Source organism: Mesoplodon bidens, assembly GCF_964165515.1.
Source record: "Mesoplodon bidens genome assembly, chromosome: 6".
In the NCBI taxonomy this organism is placed as follows: domain Eukaryota; kingdom Metazoa; phylum Chordata; class Mammalia; order Artiodactyla; family Ziphiidae; genus Mesoplodon; species Mesoplodon bidens.
Window position 1 is genome coordinate 46,462,835 of NC_138162.1, and position 20,953 is coordinate 46,483,787.

General features: G+C 42.7%; 1 protein-coding gene across 7 annotated transcripts in view; it reads left to right on the forward strand.

Annotated features, from left to right (window-relative positions):
• Positions 1-20,953, forward strand: part of APTX (aprataxin) — an 82,321-nt gene that overhangs the window by 25,037 nt on the left and 36,331 nt on the right. For 4 of the 7 annotated variants that reach the window (XM_081236624.1, XM_081236622.1, XM_081236623.1 and 1 more), the window contains 7 exons: positions 5,231-5,367; positions 6,669-6,715; positions 6,953-7,255; positions 7,858-7,917; positions 8,738-8,964; positions 14,706-14,809; positions 15,979-16,257. In XM_081236624.1, the coding sequence (XP_081092750.1) occupies positions 5,235-5,367; positions 6,669-6,715; positions 6,953-7,255; positions 7,858-7,917; positions 8,738-8,964; positions 14,706-14,809; positions 15,979-16,133 (1,029 nt within the window). In that variant the 5' untranslated portion in view covers positions 5,231-5,234 and the 3' untranslated portion in view covers positions 16,134-16,257. Of the gene's footprint in view, positions 1-5,230; positions 5,368-6,668; positions 6,716-6,952; positions 7,256-7,857; positions 7,918-8,737; positions 8,965-14,705; positions 14,810-15,978; positions 16,258-20,953 lie in introns of those variants that run through there. The other 3 variants (XR_014016031.1, XR_014016032.1, XM_081236625.1) reach the window with 2 other exon arrangements.

Here is a 20,953-nt window from a genome sequence, read left to right on the forward strand (position 1 = left end):
CCTGCTGGACAGCTCTGCCTGCGAGTCCCACAGACTGTTCAAATTCTGTCTTCTCTGAACTTACTCTTAGCACATCCATCACTAAATCTTGTTGATTTTTCCCCCTAAATATTTCTCAAATCTCTGCTCTTTTTCCTATCTCTATTATTGTCTTACTTTGGACCTTATCTTCTTTGATCTGAAATTAGATGGCCTTCTAACTGGTATCCCCCGCTCTAATCCTATATCCGACGTTATCTATTCTCCACACTACCTATACTCCTCCCCCAAATGATCTTTGAAAACACATCTGACTGAGTCAAAGTCCTGCTAATAATATTTAAGGGGATCCGTCCATTCATCCAATCTTTTCTCTCATTTATTCAGCAAATATTTATTGTTTACTAAATTGCAAAATCCATTAGAGCTTCTAACGTTTGAGCTTTGCAACTGGTCACCCAGGGCTCTGCTTCATCTGGACCAGCCTGCATCTCCATCCTCTTTTTTTGCCTCATACTTTAGGTTGCAGCAGCCCTGAACTGCTTCTTCATGTGCACTGTGCTGTTTCTTTGTGCACTGCCCTTGCTGTTCCCTTTGACTGGAATCTTCTCGCTGATTCCTTTCTCTACTTCCTGCTCCTCACCTAATTAGGCTGCCCACTTTCACCTAATTAACCCAGTTAATGTATAGGTCTCATTTTAGGCCCACCTCTTATCAGAAACCTTCCTTGACACCTCCTTTTTCCAAGTCTAGGTTGGATACTCCAGCTTTGTGTTCCCACAACACCCTTTGCATAGACCAATCATTATACTTTCCACATATGTTACAATTGTTTTTGAGTCTCTCTCCTCCACAAGACTCTGAGCCTTTTGAAGGCAGGTATCATGTATAATACCTGCATCATGCCATACAAGTGAGATGTGTTACCTCTTTATTCCCAGCACCAGGGTGGCATAAGGCACATGGTAGGCATGGAGTAATTTTGACTGAATGATCAAATGACTGAAGACAAAAAGTATATGATGTAGTGATTACGAACCCATTCTCAGGAGTTCCCTAGTGGTCTAGTGATCAGGGTTCTGGCCTTTCACTGCCGTGGCCCGGGTTCAATCCCTGGTCAGGGAAGTGAGATCCTGCAAGCCATGCAGCGTGGCCAAAAAACAAAACAAAACAAAACAAAACAAAACCCCAAACAAGACAACAACAGCAACAAAATAACCCGTTCTCTGGAATAATTCAAATCCTATCTCTGGCACACATTGGCTGTGTGACTTGAACGTGTTACTTTTCTTCTCTAAGACTTAAATTTTCCTTAGAATGAGAGTTGTGAAGATTAAATGAGATGATGTAAGTAAGACATTTAGCAAGTACCTAGCACATGGTATGCACTTGATAAAAGTATACTGAAGACCAGCGGATCCCGAAGTACAAGACCAGACCTGGCCTAGGCCAGTGACCTCCAGAGACCCTTCCTCCGAGTTTCCTGAATGGATGCAGTCTGTTTACAAGGAGATTATAATCTCATTTGGCCAGTGGGATTACATCCATATTTCATTTTCAGAGAAGGTAAATCCGACCACACCCAATAACAAGATGTAGAGAAGAGAAGAAGAGATGTAGAGGAGAGAAGGCTCTGTGAAGGCCTCAGGGAGGAGGTGGGACTTGGAGGTTGAGAAGAATTTTTTTTTTTTTTAGGAGGAAGGGAAGAGTATAATTCAGTACCAGGAGAGCATATTCATAATGACTTACTTGGGAGACCTGATGCAGTACGTTATACCTGAAGGATGTATGTGAGGGGAAGGGAGGAGAGAGAGAATGGGTAAATGGGACTAATTTTATGAAAAGAAGTGGGAGGTGAAATAAGTAACCTCTGTGGGGTTAAAGTATGAGAGTCTCAACTTCAAGCCTGAGGGATTTGGGATTGATCAGGGCTGTGCTGGACATCATGGTAGCCCTCAGCCACGTGTAGCTATCGTAACTTTAAGGTAAATTAAAAAAAAGCTAAGTAAGAAATTTAGTTCCTCTGTTGCACCAGCTACATTTCAGTTGCTTGATTGTCACGTGGTGGCTACGTTAGTGTTTAGAACACTTCTATCATTGCAGAACATTGTTCTGGACAGCGTGTTCCAGGTTACCAGATTTCTGGCCTTGTGCGGCCCATCAGATCACCTGGGTCCCTTAAGAAATAATCAGAATTTCTTTCTGACCAGTCCCTACAACTCTGGAGTGAAAAGTGGGCTGAAAAATAGAGAATTAGGATTTACCCACATAGATGTGGAGATGGGGTTGCTCAGAGAGAGTAGCAAAGTACCCCACATAAGAGGAGCTAGAGGAGGGGAGAGAGAAGGAAGGGAGGAGAACCTGGATAGGATTATTATCTGGTCATTCACTTGCAAATATTTATTATATTCTTGCTGTATGCTAGGTATTAAGTGCTAGGGGTATAGTGGAAGGAAAAATGGCCTTGACTTCTGCTGTCATAGAGCTTGCAGTTTATGGAGTTTTACTGGATGAGTTATATTGAAGATTCAGGAACATCCATCCTTATGTGCTCCCCATACTCTAAAATGCTTCATTCCTAGAAGTTGGAATTGGAGGCTGAAATGGGTGAAGATATTGCTTAAGTTTAGTTAAATAAGCATCCTGTAGTCACTGCTTCAGTTTCTCAAGGTGTAGTAAATAGAAACATTATAACTTCAGAACTTTAGAGAGAATGAAGCATGTGAATGTATGTTTGGGTGGGGCAGGAGGGGTAGGTCCTATTCTGCAAAAGCCAGCCATGCTCTCAGCTGTCCACTGGATTCCCTCCTGTCCCTCCTATCCAACTGTTCTCTCTTCAGGCTGCTTTTATTATAACTGTGAGTAGTCAATCACCAGAGGACTTATTTCCCAATGCTTAATGAAGACATACTTCATTTCTCAGTCCATTAGCTGCTCATTCATCAGTTTCCAGCAAGAGCAAACATGCCCCTCTGAACACATAACATTTAGAAGTGGGACTTGCCTGCAGCACCATCATCATTTGAGGCTCTGGGTTTAGGATTTTAGATTTACAGCTGACTCTTCATGCTCTTGCATCAGCTCCCTCACAAAGGAGTTGCCTTTTAGACCTAACTCTGGCCCACATTTAATTTATTAACTGACTCATCTCTGACTCTAGATTTCTCCACTCCAGCCTGCCTATACACAGCATCATTTCACCTCACTCTGCAGCTCAGACCCTGGCAGTTGTCTCCTATGGATTGTTAAATCTCAACTTTTTGGCCTAGTGTTCTTTCAGCACCTTTGCTTTCTTTAGGTGACTCTCTGGGGCAGCTCCTCTGGGTTGGCCAACTAAGGTCTGCTTCTCACCCCTCACCCATGGCTTGTCATTGCTGAAATCTGTACCGTCACTTGTGCTTTTTGAAGTGGAATGTCCACTCCCACTCCTTTTCTTTCTTATCAGTCCTCTTGGGTCTTGGCTTTTTCTACTGGGCAGTTTCCAAAGCCTTTCCTGACTGATCCTATTTCTGTGACTGCACGTCTTCAGCACTCATTTGCTCACTCTGCTTTGCGTTATTCTGTCTTTGCAGATGGTAGTGAAACTCTGATTTTGAAAAATCTGGTTTCTTTTCTCTCTCCTTTGGATACAAAGCTTGTGCAGAGTGGCTGATTGAGTGTTGCCTTGCCTGCAAGGGGTGTTTTGCAAAGAGAGGGTATTAGAGGCTTGAGCATTAGTAGGTTTCTGGAGTCTAGGGAGGTGTCCCAAAGATCTAGTCTGTCCCTCCCACAGTTCCCTGTTCTGCCTCTAGGTGATCTCATCCTCTCTTTTTACCCTAACTTCTGTGACACGTTGATGCCTCTCATTATATATACATTCAGTTAAGGACAAATACTTCCTTTTTGTGTCAGAGCTGGTCATAATTCTTACAACTTTAACAGCCTTGTGGCATTTACCTTTATAAGCCCCTGATTCTTTCTCTTCCCTGAAACACTTTCAGTTTTACTCGAAACTGTGTCTCCTGAATTGCAATTCCCAAGACTCCAAATAAAGCACTTTATAGTCTCAAAAAACACACGCGCGCGCGCGCGCACACACACACACGCACGCACACACACACACACACACACACACACACACACGCGTATACCTTCAGTCCCTTCCCCTCCTTGAGCTTCATACCCGTATATCCTAGTGTGACTCTAGGATCTTCCGCAGGCAACTTAATCTAATTGTGTTTCAATCTGAAATCATCCCTTCTTCACTTATCATTTATCCCTAAATTATGTCTCCAGTGTATTCCTCATTTTGGGTAATGAGTATTTCCAAATTAGAAATCTTGGTTGGTGTCTCCATTCACTCCCTTGTCATTCCCCAAATGCAGTCAGCAATAAGTCTACCTTCGCAATTTCTCCTGGCTCTTTTTCCTCTCCATCCTCTTTGTTCAGGCCTCATCCCTCTCCCGAATTTCTTCTCTTTCTCTTCTACTGATATCCTACATGACCATAAAAGTTGTTTTACAAGAGAATATCAGACCCTCCAATAGTGTTGTGCAGGTTGCGTATTGCACAAAGGTGCTGCATTCACACTTTAGAAATTGTAGGTTTGTATATTTATTATGACTATCTTCTGGCAGATGGCAGTGAAATGTGTTGTCCTAACATCAGTATGTTTTGACAGTTAAGGAATGGAAACCTTGATGCCTATGGAGAACATCCTCTGTTCTTATGTCCTTAGTTCTCTGCCAGGCAAGCTTCTCACCCTTTAAAACTGAGCGTGAATATCCCTGCCTTTTTTGAGGCTCCCTACAAGAGTTAGTCTTTCCTTTCCCTGGGCTAAGGCCATATTTGGCTACTCCCTTCTTATAGTAGATATTACATTATGTTGTAATAATTGGTATATGAGTCTGCCCCATCGCACTCCAGGCCCCTGAAGGCTAGGGACAATGTTTCATCATTCTTTGATCCTCAGCAGGTAGCTTAATGTCCAGCACATAGAGTATATCAATAAACATAACAAATATTTGATTACGTAGCATGACTGAGGCACAGAAGTGAATACTTTACCCATATTGTTTTATTTAATCCTCACAACACCTTCATGAGTCCTGTCATTATCACATTTTACAGGTAAGGAAATTGAGACTAGGGAGGTGAAGTCACTTGTCTCAAGATGAACAGCTGGTAAATGGCATGTGTGGTGGTGCTGGGGTGTGGCCCTGGAGCACCTGTGCTAGTTTTTCCAGCGATTCTCTTGTGTTTTGTCTCTCAGAGTAATGATGCGGGTGTGCTGGTTGGTGAGACAGGACAATCGGCACCAGCGAATCAAACTTCCACATTTGGAAGCAGTCATGGTTGGGCGCAGCCCCGAGACCAAGATCACTGACAAGAAATGTTCTCGACAGCAAGGTAACTGGTCATAGGATTGTGGAGATTACCATGTTTGGTTCCCTCAGATAGTGATATAATCAAAGATGTACATTTCCTGGATGCTACTGATGGAAAACCTTTTGTGTGCCATAAACAAAACTCAGGAACTGAGCTCTTCTGACCAGTGCTAGGGCCCCATGCACTCCTGACTGCACCCTCTGAAAGTGGTTAATATTCAGTGTTGGGAGCAGGCAGGTTCTGTCCTGTACTCTGGGGTGGTGGAACTGAGTTCTGCACTCTGCTTTGCCCAGGGAGATTCCTCTTTGGGCAGTGAGACAATTGAATTCTGGGATTTCCAGGTTGGAACCATGTCTGAGAAGTGATGGGTTGGTTTCGTCCTTTACATTTTGCCACACACAGAGGGTGGTATCTTTAAAAGACTATGACATCTAGCTCTTGAAATGTCTTTAGTGGGATTTAATGAAATGAAAGTCCTTAGGAAAAATCTTTACCATGTACCTCATTTTTTACCTGTAAACTCCAGACGTGCTCACTGCTACCAGGCCTCCCCCTGCAGTGTGTTTGCCGTAGTAGGGGTTCCTAAGGCTTGGAGCACTGATTATGGTTTTTCCCACAAGAGTTAGTCTAAATGGGAAAAAGAAGAAAGCCATGCTTGAGCTGGCTAAGCCAAACATACAGAAGCAGACACTACTTCTTGCTCTCTGTCTGCCTTGTCACAGCAGCAGCTGTAGGGATGTGTATGTCACCCTGTCCAGAAGCTTTTTGTTCATGTATCTGAACACAAGTATTTAGTGTTACTTCTTCCCACACATGCTCAGACTGTTCTGTCCCTGCAATCCTTTTTCTAGAATATTCTTTCTACTCCTACCCAAGGCCAGCTGAACTTCAATTTTCCAGGAACGTATCTTTTACCTTTTTCTCTGTTGAAGGCATCTGTTGGTTTCATACAATAGTGGAAGTCTTGATTTAATCCTGAGATATAAGAGCTTGTGAGAGAAATGGGTCCCCTTTCCTGACTGCAGAGTCTGTGATCCTGAGTGGGCCAAGGGCTCTGGAATAGGGAGACTTGTGGGGATTCAGTGAAGCTGCCTTATAAAGATATTAGCAGTAGCTAAAGGAGTATGTACACTGTTGGGCATTTTATGGAAGGACCTGGAGCCCTAGCCAACTGAATAATGGATGATTTTGCTCTTAGGCCTTTGAGGAAACCCTTGTCACATTGCCTCCTGGAGTGAGGCTTCACTGTCTTGTAGGGAGAACAGGAGCAAGTGCCTGGTTCTTCATGGCATTTGGGTTTAACTTTTTTCAATCTCTTTCAGTACAGTTGAAAGCAGAGTGTAACAAAGGATATGTCAAGGTAAAGCAGGTATGTCTATTTATAACTTGGATTTCCATGTTATACTTGATGATTTTCTTACACTGTTGACTTTAGAATGTCTGTGCCAGCCAATAAAGGCTTCTCTTTCACATGTGGAAGTGGCAGAGTAATAGAAGTGAATATTAAGCACAGTGCCTGGCACATAGTCAGTGGTGAACGTAGGAGTAGCTATATTGCTAATGATGTTATTGCTATTATTATAATTATTTTCTGATTATTCCATAGGTAGGGGTCAATCCCACCAGCATTGACTCACTCATAATTGGGAAAGACCAAGAGGTGAAGCTGCAGCCTGGCCAGGTCCTCCACCTGGTGAATGAACTTTATCCATATATCATAGAGTTTGAGGAAGAGACAAAGAACCCTGGCCTGGAAACACACAGGAAGAGAAAGAGGTCAGGCAACAGTGATTCTGTAGAAAGGGATGCTGCCCAGGAAGCTGAGCCCAGTACAAGATTAGAACCTGGGAGCAATCCTAGCCAGTGCTCTGTGCCCCCAAAGAAGGGGAAAGATGCATCCACCAAAAAGGTGAGGGTAGTGTGCTTGATAGATGATGTGGAGATTAAATGAGGTGTAATGACTACTTAATTGTTTTGTACGCAGTAAAGCCCAGACATGCCTAAGGGGTTATTAACCATGATGAAAGAGTCACTTGTTTGTGTCACCAGTCAGTTGGGTGAATTCCCTTTATGTACTTTTCTCTTGAATTCCTGAGGTAAGCCCCTTGAAGGTAGGGTGATAATGGCAGTGTGCTTAACACTGAGCTGCTAAAATGGGTCAGTGTATATCTATAGAAGGTTAAGATTGGAACATTCTTCATAGATCATGCGATTCACATCCTGATGTCAAAGTGGAAACTTAGGCTGTAGATGGAGTGGGAGAGGGCAAAGAAGATGCAATTCACACTCTGGTGTTTCCAACCTCTGTCTAGACATGCACCTCTGAATATGGGAAGAAAATGGGAATGGTTTATGGTTTATAAAGGAAAAGATTGAGGTAAAGAGATATAGTTTAATTCTTAAAGACTGACCTTATTTCCAAGTTTGGTTGGACTTTGCTGACGTCCAGTATTAACTACTGACAAATTTAACTATCGCATTTGTGATTTACATTGCCCCTTTTTGCTTTAGGAATCATTGGGCCACTGGAGTCAAGGCTTGAAGATTTCAATGGAGGACCCCAAAATGCAGGTCAGAATAAAATTTTGCCATTGAAATACATTCCACGTTTTAAATGATCACTTCACAGAGTTCATAACTACAAATGAAATCAAAGGAGATCAGTCCTTCTGAGTGAGATTCGTTTTACTGGGCTGTTTTGTGAGATCAAGTGGCTTTTCTCATTGTCAGTAAGTTAGCAACTGGAGTTCTTTGGAGAGAAGCCAAGTTTCTCAAATGAATATCCCTTCTGCCTTGTTCCTCCTAAACTTCTGGGTACTATTATTATAAGGGAAGTTGTGTTAACCTTAGTGTGGTCTCTTTCAACAGAGTGTCAGATAATGTATAGTGACTGTAGTTACTGGGCTGCCCTGGGATTAATAGTCAGGTGTCATCCTGGGAGGAGTCTGAGTTCTTAAATTACATCCTGGAGTGACAAGGGGCAATCTGATAGGGCTTCTTGGAGCACACTTGCATGTATCTTGTGGTCTGCTGTGTTAGAGTGAGAAGGGTGCATTTGAATTCATGCCTGCAGGGGTTTTACATCAGATCCTCAGGAACTATGTGCCTCTTCTGTGTGTTCTGTGTAGTGTGGTGACTGAAAACGCAGACTGGAGTCAACTAGATCTGTGTTGGAGTTCTAGACTTCCCACTTAGTACTGATAACTATGTGGCCTGGTGCAAGACACTCAACTTATCTGAGTCTCTGTGCTTTCATCGGTCAAAATTGGGATACTAAGACCTTCTGCGCAAGATTGTGGTGGGAATTAAGTGAGTTAATGAATGTGACTGTGTCTGGCACACACAAGATGCGCTGTAGATATCTGTTTCCTTCTCTTGTGCCCCTCTGTAGGTTTACAAAGATGAGCAGGTGGTGGTGATTAAGGATAAATACCCCAAGGCTCGTCACCACTGGCTGGTCTTACCATGGGCCTCCATTTCCAGTCTGAAGGCTGTGACCGGAGAACACCTTGAGCTCCTCAGACACATGCACACTGTCGGGGAAAAAGTGATTGCAGACTTTGCTGGGTCTAGCAAACTCCGCTTCCGATTGGGCTACCATGCCATTCCCAGCATGAGGTAAGCCTTGTGGGGAGTGCTTGTGTGTCCTGGTTCTATCTAGGTGGACAGATGGATTCAGCATGGGTCTGCTGACTGTGCTCATAGCCCTGAGGTCCAGGGGAGTAGGGTAGGGTGTTTCCAAGGTAGGTGGGGTGAAACTTCAACCCTCCTGCCTGACTTGCTCATAAGCCTTGAGTTCCTACTTCTGCTTATAATTCGATAACATACAGTTCTTTGTTCTTCTCAAAGTGTAAACTCTGAGAGCCTAACTTATGAACTAGATGAAGCAGCTTCATTGCCTTCGGGTGAAGAACTGTGGTCAGTGGCTTTTATCAGATTTTTCAGAAGCATCTATAACCCCTAAATGATTAGGAACCATTGCTTTGAAGGAGGCAAGCATCACTGAATTCTTTCATGACAGCCTAGTAGATCTAAGATTTAAAATAAAATGAGAAAAAAGTGTAGAGCCTGTTTTCCTTTGGCTCATACCCGAAGGATTCAGAAAGGAATGATTGATTCTTTTCAAGGAATGAAAGCAAGGCAGATCTCCAGTTCTTTTGAGCTAAACAACAAGATAAGCAGAGTAATTGGGTTTCGGAGTCTTTATCTTAGGCTGTTTTTTTTTGGGGGGGGGGTGGTAAAATATACATAACATAAAATTTACTATTTTAACTATTTTTAAGTGTACAGTTCAATGGCATTAAGTACATTCACATTGTTGTGCAACCATCACCACCATCTATTTGTAGAACTTTTTTCATCTTCCTGAACTACCTCTCATTCCTTCCTGTCCCTAGCCCTTGGCAACCACGATTCTACTTTCTGTTTCTATGAATTTGACTTCCCTAGGTACCTCGTATAAGTGGAATTATACAGTATCTGTTGTTTTGTGGCTGGATTATTTCACTTAGGATAATGTCTTCAAGGTTCATCCATATTGTAGCATGTGTCAGAATTTCTTTTGATTATTTTATTTAACCACCTAACAGTCTTCACATTTTATTAGGTGGGTAATTATGACTTAGATTACTGGTCACTTTAACAAGTGAAATTTTTGTGCCCCATTTTTTCCCCATCAATACTCTTTATTTTAAATTGAGGCATAACTTACATACAATAAAATGCACAATAAGATCTATAGTTTGATCAGTCTTGATGTATATGCCATGTAACTATCACTGTGATCAAGATACAGAACGTTTCTATCATCTCCCAGGAAGTTCCCTTGTGCTTCTTTCTTGCAATCCTCCCCTCAATCCCCAAGTGTTGTTCTCCTTTCTTTCAGCATAGATTAGTTTTGTCTGTTGTAGAACTTCATATAAGTGGAATCATACAATGTATACTCTTTTTCTGTCTGTTTTTGGTCAGCATAATGGATTTTGAGATCCATGCATGTTGTTGTGTATATCATGGAGATACTTCATTTTTTTGCTCTTGTATAAATACCCAGAAGTGGAATTGCTAGGTCATAGGGTGGAGGTTATGTTGTATCTCATTAAAAAATATTTTCTAATTGTTAAAACCTTATTCAAAAATTTACGGCAAAAAGTCACCCATAATCCTATTTCCCTAATGCTGCAGAGCTCATGACTAACAGCCCTTGATCACAAAGCCCTTTTCACGTAGTAATCATGGTGGCCATACCTTTTTTTTTTTTTTTTAATTGGGGGGCTTCCCTGGTGGCGCAGTGGTTGAGAGTCCACCTGCCGATGCAGGGGACACGGGTTCGTGCCCTGGTCCGGGAAGATCCCACATGCCGCAGAGCGGCTGGGCCCGTGAGCCATGGCTGCTGAGCCTGTGCATCCGGAGCCTGTGCTCCGCAACGGGAGAGGCCACAACAGTGAGAGGCCTGTGTACCGCAAAAAAAAAAATATATTTTTAATTGGGGTATAGTTGCTTTACAATGCTGTGTCAGTTTCCGCTGTACAACGAAGTGAATCGATTATATGTGTACATATATCCCCTCCCTCTTGGACCTCCCTTCCCCCGCCCCCATCCCACCCATTGAGGTCACCACAGAGCACCGAGCTAAGCTCCCTGTGCTATACAGCAGATTCCCACTAGTTATCTATTTTACACATGGTAGTGTATATATGGCAATCTTAATCTCCCAATTCATCCCACCCACTGCTTCCCACCCTGTGTCCACACGTCCGTTTTCTGCATCTGCTGTTGTGCTAAGGAGAATGCTAAAGGCAAGAGCTGTGACTGGTGTGGGTGGGAAGCAAAATGACCAGTAAGTAAAGTTTCCAGTTACATATCCTTTTATGATCACTCTTTTTTTTTTTTTTTTTTTTTTTGCGGTACGCGGGCCTCTCACTGTCGTGGCCTCTCCCGTTGCGGAGCACAGGCTCCAGACGCGCAGGCTCAGCGGCCATGGCTCACGGGCCCAGCCCCTCCACGGCATGTGGGATCCTCCCGGACCGGGGCACGAACCCGTGTCCCCTGCATCGGCAGGCGGACTCTCAACCACTGCGCCACCAGGGAGGCCCTATGATCACTCTTTATGATATCATTTTGAATAAATTAAAGATAGGAAAGAAAAGGTAATAAATATTTTTTCTATTGTAAAAGTAATATATTTTCAACTTAGAAAATATAAAACTGGAAGTATGAGGTAGAACAAAGATCTTCCATAATATCACCACTAATTAAACTCTAGACCTTATTCAAATTTCAGCCATTTTTCTTTCCATTTTTTTTCTGCTCCAGGATCCCACATTGCATTTATTTGTTGTCTCTCCTTAGTCTCCCTGATCTGTGACAGTTCCTCCTCCTTTTCTGGTTTTCATGACCTTGACACTTTTGATGAGTACTGGCTAGTTGTTTTACAGGATGTCTCTCAATTTGAGTTTGTCTGATGTTTTTTCATGACTAGATTGAGGTTATGCCTTTTTTTTTTTTTGCCAATATACCACAGAAATGATGTGTGTCCTTCTCAGTGCATCATATCAAGGAGTGCAGGATGTCGAGATGGTTTGTTGCTCATGATATTCACCTTGATCACTTTGTTGAGGTGGTGTCTGCCAGGTTTCTCTACTCAAAGTTACTATTTTTCCCTTGTAATTGATGAATATCTTGGGGGGAGATGTTTAAGACTATGCTACTATATATTTTCTCCTCAAACTTTTGCCCAGTGATTTTAGCAGCTATTGATGGATCTTGCCTGCAACAGTTATTATTATGGTGTTTACCTAATGGTAATTTTATGTTTCCCTCATTCCTTCTAATTTATTAATTGGAATTCCTCTGTGTGGAAGAGCTGTCCTCCCCCATTATGTATTTATTCAATACACGTATGGACTCATGGATATTTATTTTAGTCTATAGGATTTAATTTAATCTACCTCTGTTTATTGCTCAAATTGTTCCAGCTTTGGACATTGGAAATTCCTTTAGATTGGCTCCTGTATCACTTTGACATGCCCCAAACATTTTTTGAGTTCTTCCTTATTTTCTGGCTCCTTATTTTTTGGAACAAGATGTTCCAGGCTTGTCTTATATTTTTCCTGTTCTAGCCCTGGAATGAACCACTTTTCCAAAGAGCCCGAGTTCTTTTTAGTGGATAATGACATTTATAAGCCAAGACTATAGGGCACGAGGTTTCTTTAGAGAGAAGTGGTTGGTTCCAGAGTGTCTTTGCTTCTAGGCCCTCTTAGCAGATGGAGCCAGGAAATAGATGCATGAATCCTAACCCACACAGATACATGCACCTCTCTGTTTATTTCTCTGTTTACCTACCTGTACATTTGTATGGAAAGCCATGAGCTCATGCTGATACTTCTGATTCCAGTCCAACTCCACAGGTTCATCCTTGTCTTCCCGTTTCCTTTTTTGTGACTTCTTTCTCTAACAGTGAGAAATTTGGCTCTCTTTAGGTACAGTTAGTTCACTTATTTGTTCAGTCCTAGTGTACACATAAAATAGTTGCAGAATTGCTAATCCACACCCAGGTGAGAAAGACATTTTACTTACTAGAGTACAGTCTTTGTATAACGTTCTTTTTATCTTTACAGAATCCAGTCAAAATACTGTTTTCCAAGCTTAATTAGGTAGTTATTTTCTTTCTGACTCCCTTCAGTGTGGTTCCTTTTTCATTTGTAATACAGTTAGGTTTATTTGTTACTGCTTATTATTCCGTTTTAAATTCCCACACGACACTGGTTGGTTTTGATGATTTATTGGGAGAATGTGAAATATTACTGATTCTAAGAGTCAAAGCTATACAAAAAGTCATCCTACTTGGTTTAACAAGTCCAAAAGCAAACTCTTGGTTTTCTTCCTCAAACCTGCTTTTCCTGAAGCTTCTTCATCTCAGCAAGTGGCACCTCCCCAAACCCACATCCAATCCATTAGTTGGTCCCTTTGGTTCTTTTCCAGAATATATTCAAAATTGGATTGCTTCTTGTCATCTCGACTGCTATAGCTCCTGTCTAAAACATGATTATTTCTGGCCTGGACTGCTGCAGCAGCAGCCTCCTAACTGGTCTCTCTGTATCCATCCTTACCCTTTCTACAGTCCTTTCTCCACACAGTAGCCAGAGTGATCTTATAAAGTGTCAATCAGATAACAGGACTCCCCTGCTTAAAATCCTTCAGTGGTTCTCCAGTGTAATCAGAATAAAATGCAAACCCTCTGCCAACCTATAAGACCCTTTATGATCTGGCTTCTACCTAGTCCCTGCTCCTTGTTTCCAGCCATTCCAGCCATATTTCCTTTCTGCTCCTTGGTTGCACCAAGCCCTTTTTCAGGGCCTTCACACTTGGTCTCCCCACTCCCTGAAACACTCTTTCAGATCTTTGCTTTCATGACTGCTTTCTCAGCTCAAATCACTGCCTGGGAGAGGCCTTCCCTGGACACCCTAGCTACTTAAAGAGGCAGCCTCTACCCTCAGGCACTCTCCATCCCATTTCCCTGTTTATTTTTTTCTTAGCAATGTTAACATTTTGAATTTTTCTTGTTTATCTGTTTACTTATTTATTATTTCTCTCCCCTCATTAGAATATAATTTCTGTAAGGGCATAGGCCTTTCCCATTTTGTTCACTGCTAAATTCCCAGTACTAGTACAGTGCTTGGCCCGAGTAGGTACTTCATGAGCTGTAAATAGTCTTTTTTTTTAAAAATTAGGGTATAGTTGCTTCACAATGTTGTGCTAGTTTCTGCTGTACAGTGAAGTGAATCAGCCATATGTATACACATTTCCCCTCCCTTCTGGTTTTCCCTCCCCTCAGAGCATCAAGTAGAGTTGTTCCCTATGCTATACAGCAGGCTCTCACTGGTTGTCTATTCCATACATAGCAGTGTATACATGGCAATCCCAATCTCCCAATTCATCCCATCCCCTTTCCCCTCTCGGTGTCCATGCATTTGTTCTCTACATCTGTGTCTCTATTTCTGCTTTGCAAATAAGATCATCTATACCATTTTTTTAGATTCCTCATATATGCATTAATATATATTGGTTCTTCTCCTTCTGGCTTACTTCACTCCGTATGACAGTCTCTAGGTACATCCATGTCTCTACAAATGACCCCATTTCGTTCCTTTTAATGGCTGAGTAATATTCCATTGTGTATATGTACCACATCTTTATCCATTCATCTGTCGATGGACATTTAGGTTGCTTTAAATAGTCTTAAGTGAATGAATGAATGAGTGGAGTTAAATGGAAACACTATCAATATTTTACATACCCATACTTTTTGTCATTTTGATTAAGCTGGGTTTAATGGTCAATCTTTGTTTCCTCTCAACTAGCCATGTACACCTTCATGTGATCAGCCAGGATTTTGATTCTCCTTGCCTTAAAAACAAAAAACACTGGAATTCTTTCAATACCGAATACTTCCTCGAATCACAAGGTAAACAGTGTTCTTTGGTTTTTACATTTGTTTCATTTTCTCAGTTGTTCTTTTTTTAAAAAAATTAATTAATTAATTTTTGGCTGTGTTGGGTCTTTGTTGCTGCGCCTGGGCTTTCTCTAGTTGTGGTGAGTGGGGACTACTCTTCGTTGCAGTGTGCAGGCTTCTCATTGCGGTGGCTTCTCTTGTTGCAGAGCATGGGCTCTAGGTGCGTGGGCTTCAGTAGTTGTGGCACGCAGGCTCAGTAGTTGTGGCTTGCAGGCTCTAGAGTGCAGGCTCAGTAGTTGTGGTGCACGGGCTTAGTTGCTCGGTGGCATGTGGGATCTTCCCAGATCAGGGATCGAACCCATGACCCCTGCATTGGCAGGTGGATTCTTAACCACTGCCCCACCAGGGCCCTTCTCCGTTGTTCTTATACTTGATTCATTTGTTTCCCCAAATAACTTGGCTTCAAAAACCCATGTACAACTTTGTGTTGCCTGTACAGAGAGCCCCGTTAAAAGAAACTGGGCTATTTGGACTGTAGTAGGATTGCCACTTTGCTGTGAGCAGCCTTCTTGGGGGACTTAGAATGCTGTTATGTCAGGGTATAAAAAAGATTGTTTATTTTAACAATGGGGGACTTCAGAGGTGGTCCTGAGAATAAACTCAGCTAGGAAGAACTTGGGAGCTGCCTTCCGTCAAGAGTGGTTACTTAACAGGGGAAGGCTGTGTATACAGAAGGAAGCATTTCCCAGTGTGTATACTGTGAAACTTCATCATGCTGGGATGTTAATGATGACAGCTCCTACTGATCAAGGGATAACTAGGGGTAAAGCCCTGTGATAATAAGCCTTTGACATAGTAACATGGATTGCTTAGAGTGTATCCTGAAGGGATGTAATCATCTCAGAAATAAGTTGCTCAGATTTAGAACCTGACTGAGCCCATTTTCCCAATAGTGAATGTAACCTCAAGTTTACTAGCTTTAAGGATACCTGGCATATTTGGGAGTCAGATTTTCTTCCTTCCTTCCTTCCTTCCTTCCTTCCCCTCTCCCTCCCTCCCCCCTCCTCCCTCCCCCCTCCCTCCCCTTTCTTTCTTTCTCTCTCTTTCTTCCTTCCTTCCTTCCTTCCTTTCTTTTTTTTTTTTTTGTATCTGGGCTCTAAACTCTATTTCCTTGTTTGCAGCTGTGATTGAGATGGTACAAGAGGCTGGCAGAGTGACTGTCCAAGATGGGATGTGTGAGCTCTTGAAGCTGCCCCTCCGTTGTCATGAGTGCCAGCAGCTGCTGCCTTCCATTCCTCAGCTGAAAGAGCATCTCAGGAAGCACTGGCCAAAGTGATTCTGTGGAGCCTGAACTTCTGCAGCAGGTGTGGCTGATTGTTTAGACCAAATTCCTGACACCTGTTCTGGATTGTGTGTGAACTTTTATTTCTTGAATTAAAACATGCAGTTTTTTTTCCAAAGCTTGTTCTGTTCCTGAGTGGCCACAAATATGGGGTGACTTGAATAGTTCAGGAATTAGGAATTAGGGTGTGTCATGGATGTGTTCTCTGGTGAGGGTGGCTGAGATAGGCCTGGCCCACCATCTCCAGGAGCCACATCAGGTCTGACTAATGGGAGCAAAGCCATGTTCAAACTGATCAAACACAGGATATAGAGGCAGAGGGCTGCTTATATATTTCTGTTTCTTACATTTATCCTCCCTCCTCAGAGGCAGGTGGTACTCTTTCATCAGAGTAGCCAGAATGGTCTCTTATTTATCCCGAAGGCACTGATTGGTCTTGTTCTTTTTTTTTTTTTTTTTTTTTTTTTTTTTTTTTTTTTTTTTGCTTTACGTGGGCCTCTCACTGTTGTGGCCTCTCCCGTTGCAGAGCACAGGCTCCGGACGCGCAGGCTCAGCGGCCATGGCTCACGGGCCCAGCCGCTCCGCGGCATGTGGGATCCTCCCGGACCGGGGCACGAACCTGTGTCCCCTGCATTGGCAGGCGGACTCTCAACCACTGTGCCACCAGGGAAGCCCTGGTCTTGTTCTTTGACCTCAATCTGGTCTGTAATATTCTCTCTCTTTCCCTCCTTCATAGGGAGACTTAGTTTCTTCTGTCCCCTTCATTGCTTTCTATCCCAAACCACCCAAATGCTCCTCTTCCCAGGAAGTCTGTCTCATCAGTTCTCCTTCACTCTGAGCAAACAGGCTAGGTGAGGGGGTAGAAGGATGGAGTTTTCTTCTAATATCAGGAGTTCCTGGATGGTATGGAAATACTCAGCCATATGTTCATCACAGTTCAGCTGTCAAGTCTTCTTGGTGTCTTGCTTAGATCTGTTGTCTGAAAATAAAGTTCATTTGTTTGGGGTCTCTCTTAGGTAATTGAAAACTATCAGGAGGTCAGCTAATAGTCACAAAGTCAGCTCTGATGCACAAAAAGATAGTTGTTGAATGAAAAGTTGCACAGAGCCCCATTGCTTTCCCTCAGAACAAATTTGGATGGAACAGTTGGATTAAGTTACTTTTTGGATAACATCAAAACTAAAGGTGAAGCGAAGTCTAAAACATTATTTTTGATGAGTTGTTATATTTGGCGGTGTGACATTTTTTGCTCTTGTTTTTTTTTAAAAAAAAGAACATCTTAACAATAACTTTTCTCTGAAGAGAGAAAAACCTCAATCCACAGAGACCACATTTGACCTGTGTCTTTCACAAATAAACAAGATGCCACAGTGGTTTTTTTGGTGGGCATGGGTATAGTCATAATTAGTAGTAATTAGTGATTATAGCAGCTAACACTTGTCCAGCTCCTTCGTTTCTGGTATTATGTTAAGTACTTTATCCAAATGATCTCATTTACTTCTTACTGTATGTAACTCTGGGGTAGCTACTATTGTTATGCCCCTTTAAAGGATGAAGATCTAAAAATCTGTAAAAGATCCTGGGCTCCAAAGTTGGTCTTGGTTCTGGTGCATTGAACTCATTATTTTCCCTCTCAGCTGAACAGTAAAATGCAGTACTAACCAGCAGAGGTCACAGACCCGCAGGGGCCTTGGGCCTGTGCTGACCAAAAGTTTCAATGGCTTTCGTTGATTTCTCTGAGGCTGGTCATTTCCTTTAAAGCCCTTTTGTCCAACATTTTTCGTCTCTGTCCTCTGTTCCTTCTGCATTCCAGGAATGTAGTCCTTATCTTATCAGCCCAGCTTATCCATAAATAGTTCCTTATCCAATAAATAGTTCCTTCTGTCTGGCTCAACTCTGGACCTTTGAGCCTGCCCAATTGTCTGCTTCCTTTCCTGCAGTGGTTGCCTCCTTACCCTGTGGCCCATGGCCTTCTCCCTCGACCCTGTGGAGGGGATGTGGCTTCATAGCTTTTCCTTTGGTGTCATCACTATGCCTCTTTCTAGAATCATGGGCTTGTTGGTTAAGAACAGACTCTGGATTCAGATCTGGGTTCCAATCCTGGCTCAGGTACTCAGAGCTGAGGGATCTTAGGTGAGTTACTTATTTTCCCTGGACTTCAGGGTTATAAGCATTAAATAGAATAATCCATGTAAAAGATTTAGCATAGTGTCTGGCACAGAGAAGGGCTCGATAAATGGTAACTGGAAGCTCTGCTTTTATTTTGGTGGGGGGAATGGTGGGGATTGGGAAAGAGGGTTCACTTGATCTATCCCCTTCTCCACATCTGATGCCTTAGAACCCAGAGAAACTCTCTTTCTAAAGGTATACTCCATGGACTCCTGAGACCAGAATTACTAGTTTCCTTTTAAAAAATTTGAATACCTGGGTTCTACCCCAGAACTATTGAATCACAATCCCCTGGGTCTAGGAATCAGCACTATATAACAAACATTCAGGATGATCTTTATTCATACTAAATTTTGAGAACCAGAGTATAAGTCAGCCCTTGGCTTCAAAACACCTTGCATTTCTGAAGCTTCCAAATTAGGCTATGTCCTGCCAGGGCACATACTGTATTTTCTGGTTGGCTTTCTGGGCCAGTTATGGGTCTTCCTTCCCTTTGCAGGGTCAATGTTATTTCAGGATCCAGGAAGACCTTGGGCATTAGATGAGGGAGAGTGACTGGCTGTAGCCACCAGCCCTTCCTTTCTGCAGGGGTTGGAGGGAGCCTCTCTGGCCCCAGGCTCTTAGGAGCCAAGTTGAAATGATGACTGCTCCTCTTCAATGGCTCCCATTCCCCTCTTCCTGCCCAGGGGTCAGTTTCAGAGGCTTGGCTTGGGACCCTGATGAATGTAGCTAGCCATAGTAGACTCAGAGCATATATGTTTTTTCCTCTCCTGGGTTTGTCTCTTTGATATCCAGGGATGAATAGTCCCTTCAGGGACCAGGCCATACTTGGGATGGTCATTAAGAGTCTCTGCAGGTTCAGTGACATTTCCTGGAGTTTGGATATGGCTAGATATCAGAGATTCAGGGCTCATCTGTGACAGAATTGGCCTAACTGCCTCTCTCTGTCCCAGTAATGCCAACTTGGAGACTTCCACAGAGCTCTTCCATAGACTAGATTAAAAAATATATATATGATAGGGAAGTCGCTGGTGCTCCAGTGGTTAAGACTTGGTGCTTTCACTGTGGTGGCCCAGGTTCAATCGCTGGTCGGGGAACTAAGATCTTGCAAGCTGTGCAGCGCGGCTGAAAAAAAAAATTGATGAAAGCCATCAAGCCTACTCCCCAGGATAATGTATATATACACATTTTATATACATTAATAGGGAGTTTATAAAGTCCCTGAAGTGCTTCCATAGACTCCCTAGTGGTCGGTAGACCTCAACTTACGAACCCCTGCTCTGGTGTAAAGGTTCATCACGTGTCTGGGATTTCAGGAGGTGTCTGTCATCACTGTGGAAGACAAGGGGCCAGATCCCATCTCCAGGATGTTTCTGGGATGCTCTCCTTTGGTCTCAGTGCTCCTTCCTCAGCCCTTTAGTACATACACATCCTGGGGGCCTCTGGCTGGAGTTGGAACCCGGACCCAGGAACTGCTGGCTGCAGTTTAGCCACCACACTCAGGCAGGAGTCTTGGGAAACAGGGAAATCCTCAGTGGGTCTGAGGGCTTTGGGAACCTTGGCTGACACTCATCATAAGCTATCTAAAAGGCATTGCATTGGGACTTCCCTGGTGGTCCAGTGGTTAAGACTCCACACTTCCAATGCAGGGGGTGTGGGTTCGATCCCTGGTTGGGGAACTAAGATCCCACATGCCACACGGCTAAATGAATGAATAAATGGCATTGAATCTACTTTACCAAAATGAATATCTAGGGGAAAACTGTACCGATCATCTGCACCATGATTGTATCTCAAGACTGAAGACCCAGTACAGCTTGTAGCAGCTTGTACTGTTAAACTAAGGCAGAGATTTTACTGAGGCCCCAGCCAGTGCACTTGAGAATTACAGAACATTTAACTAAATTTCAGATAAAATGCCCAGTGAACTTTAAGAAATAGATATTGCAGAAGGATTCAATTTAATTTTCCACCTAATCAGTAATGTTATATAGTTTAGCATATCAATATTAAAATCAAGATGAGAATATTTGATAAACTGCAACCAAGGAGAGACTATATCACAGATAGTATAATATGTGAGAGATAGTGAAGGAAAATTTGGAAGTGAGGTGGCCACCTCTAAATTCTTTGTTCAGCCAGGCTACTCAGTGAGCTTGAATAATAGCTGTTTTAGAAGAACAAATTAAATAATGACTTGGAGGGGCCAGAAAAAGGATGCAAAATATTGAGGTGTATAGGCCTCATGTCATCCCCTCCCCCAGGTGGGCTATTGTTGACATTATCACTAGAAAAAAATTACCTTTCTTTGCCTGTTTAACCCAGATTTATCACTGCATTGCAATTGGGTGGAGTCTTCTCAAGGTACAGGGCATACTGGCATGAAAAAATAGACCAAAAGCGTGTAAATCACATTTGTGATGCCAGGTTGTAGTATTTTCTCCATTAGGACTATCCTCTTTTATCTTGGCCCTATCATAGCCAGGCAAGACAGCAGTTTTATTAAAATAAAGCAGTTGAATATGGATGGATACTTTAAACTCTAGTCAAGAAGGCACATTTACAATTGAGTTCTTCTCTTGCTGAAGGAGAAGGTAGGTAAGATGTGACAGTCAGAGCTGAACTGGAACCTGAAACTGATCAAG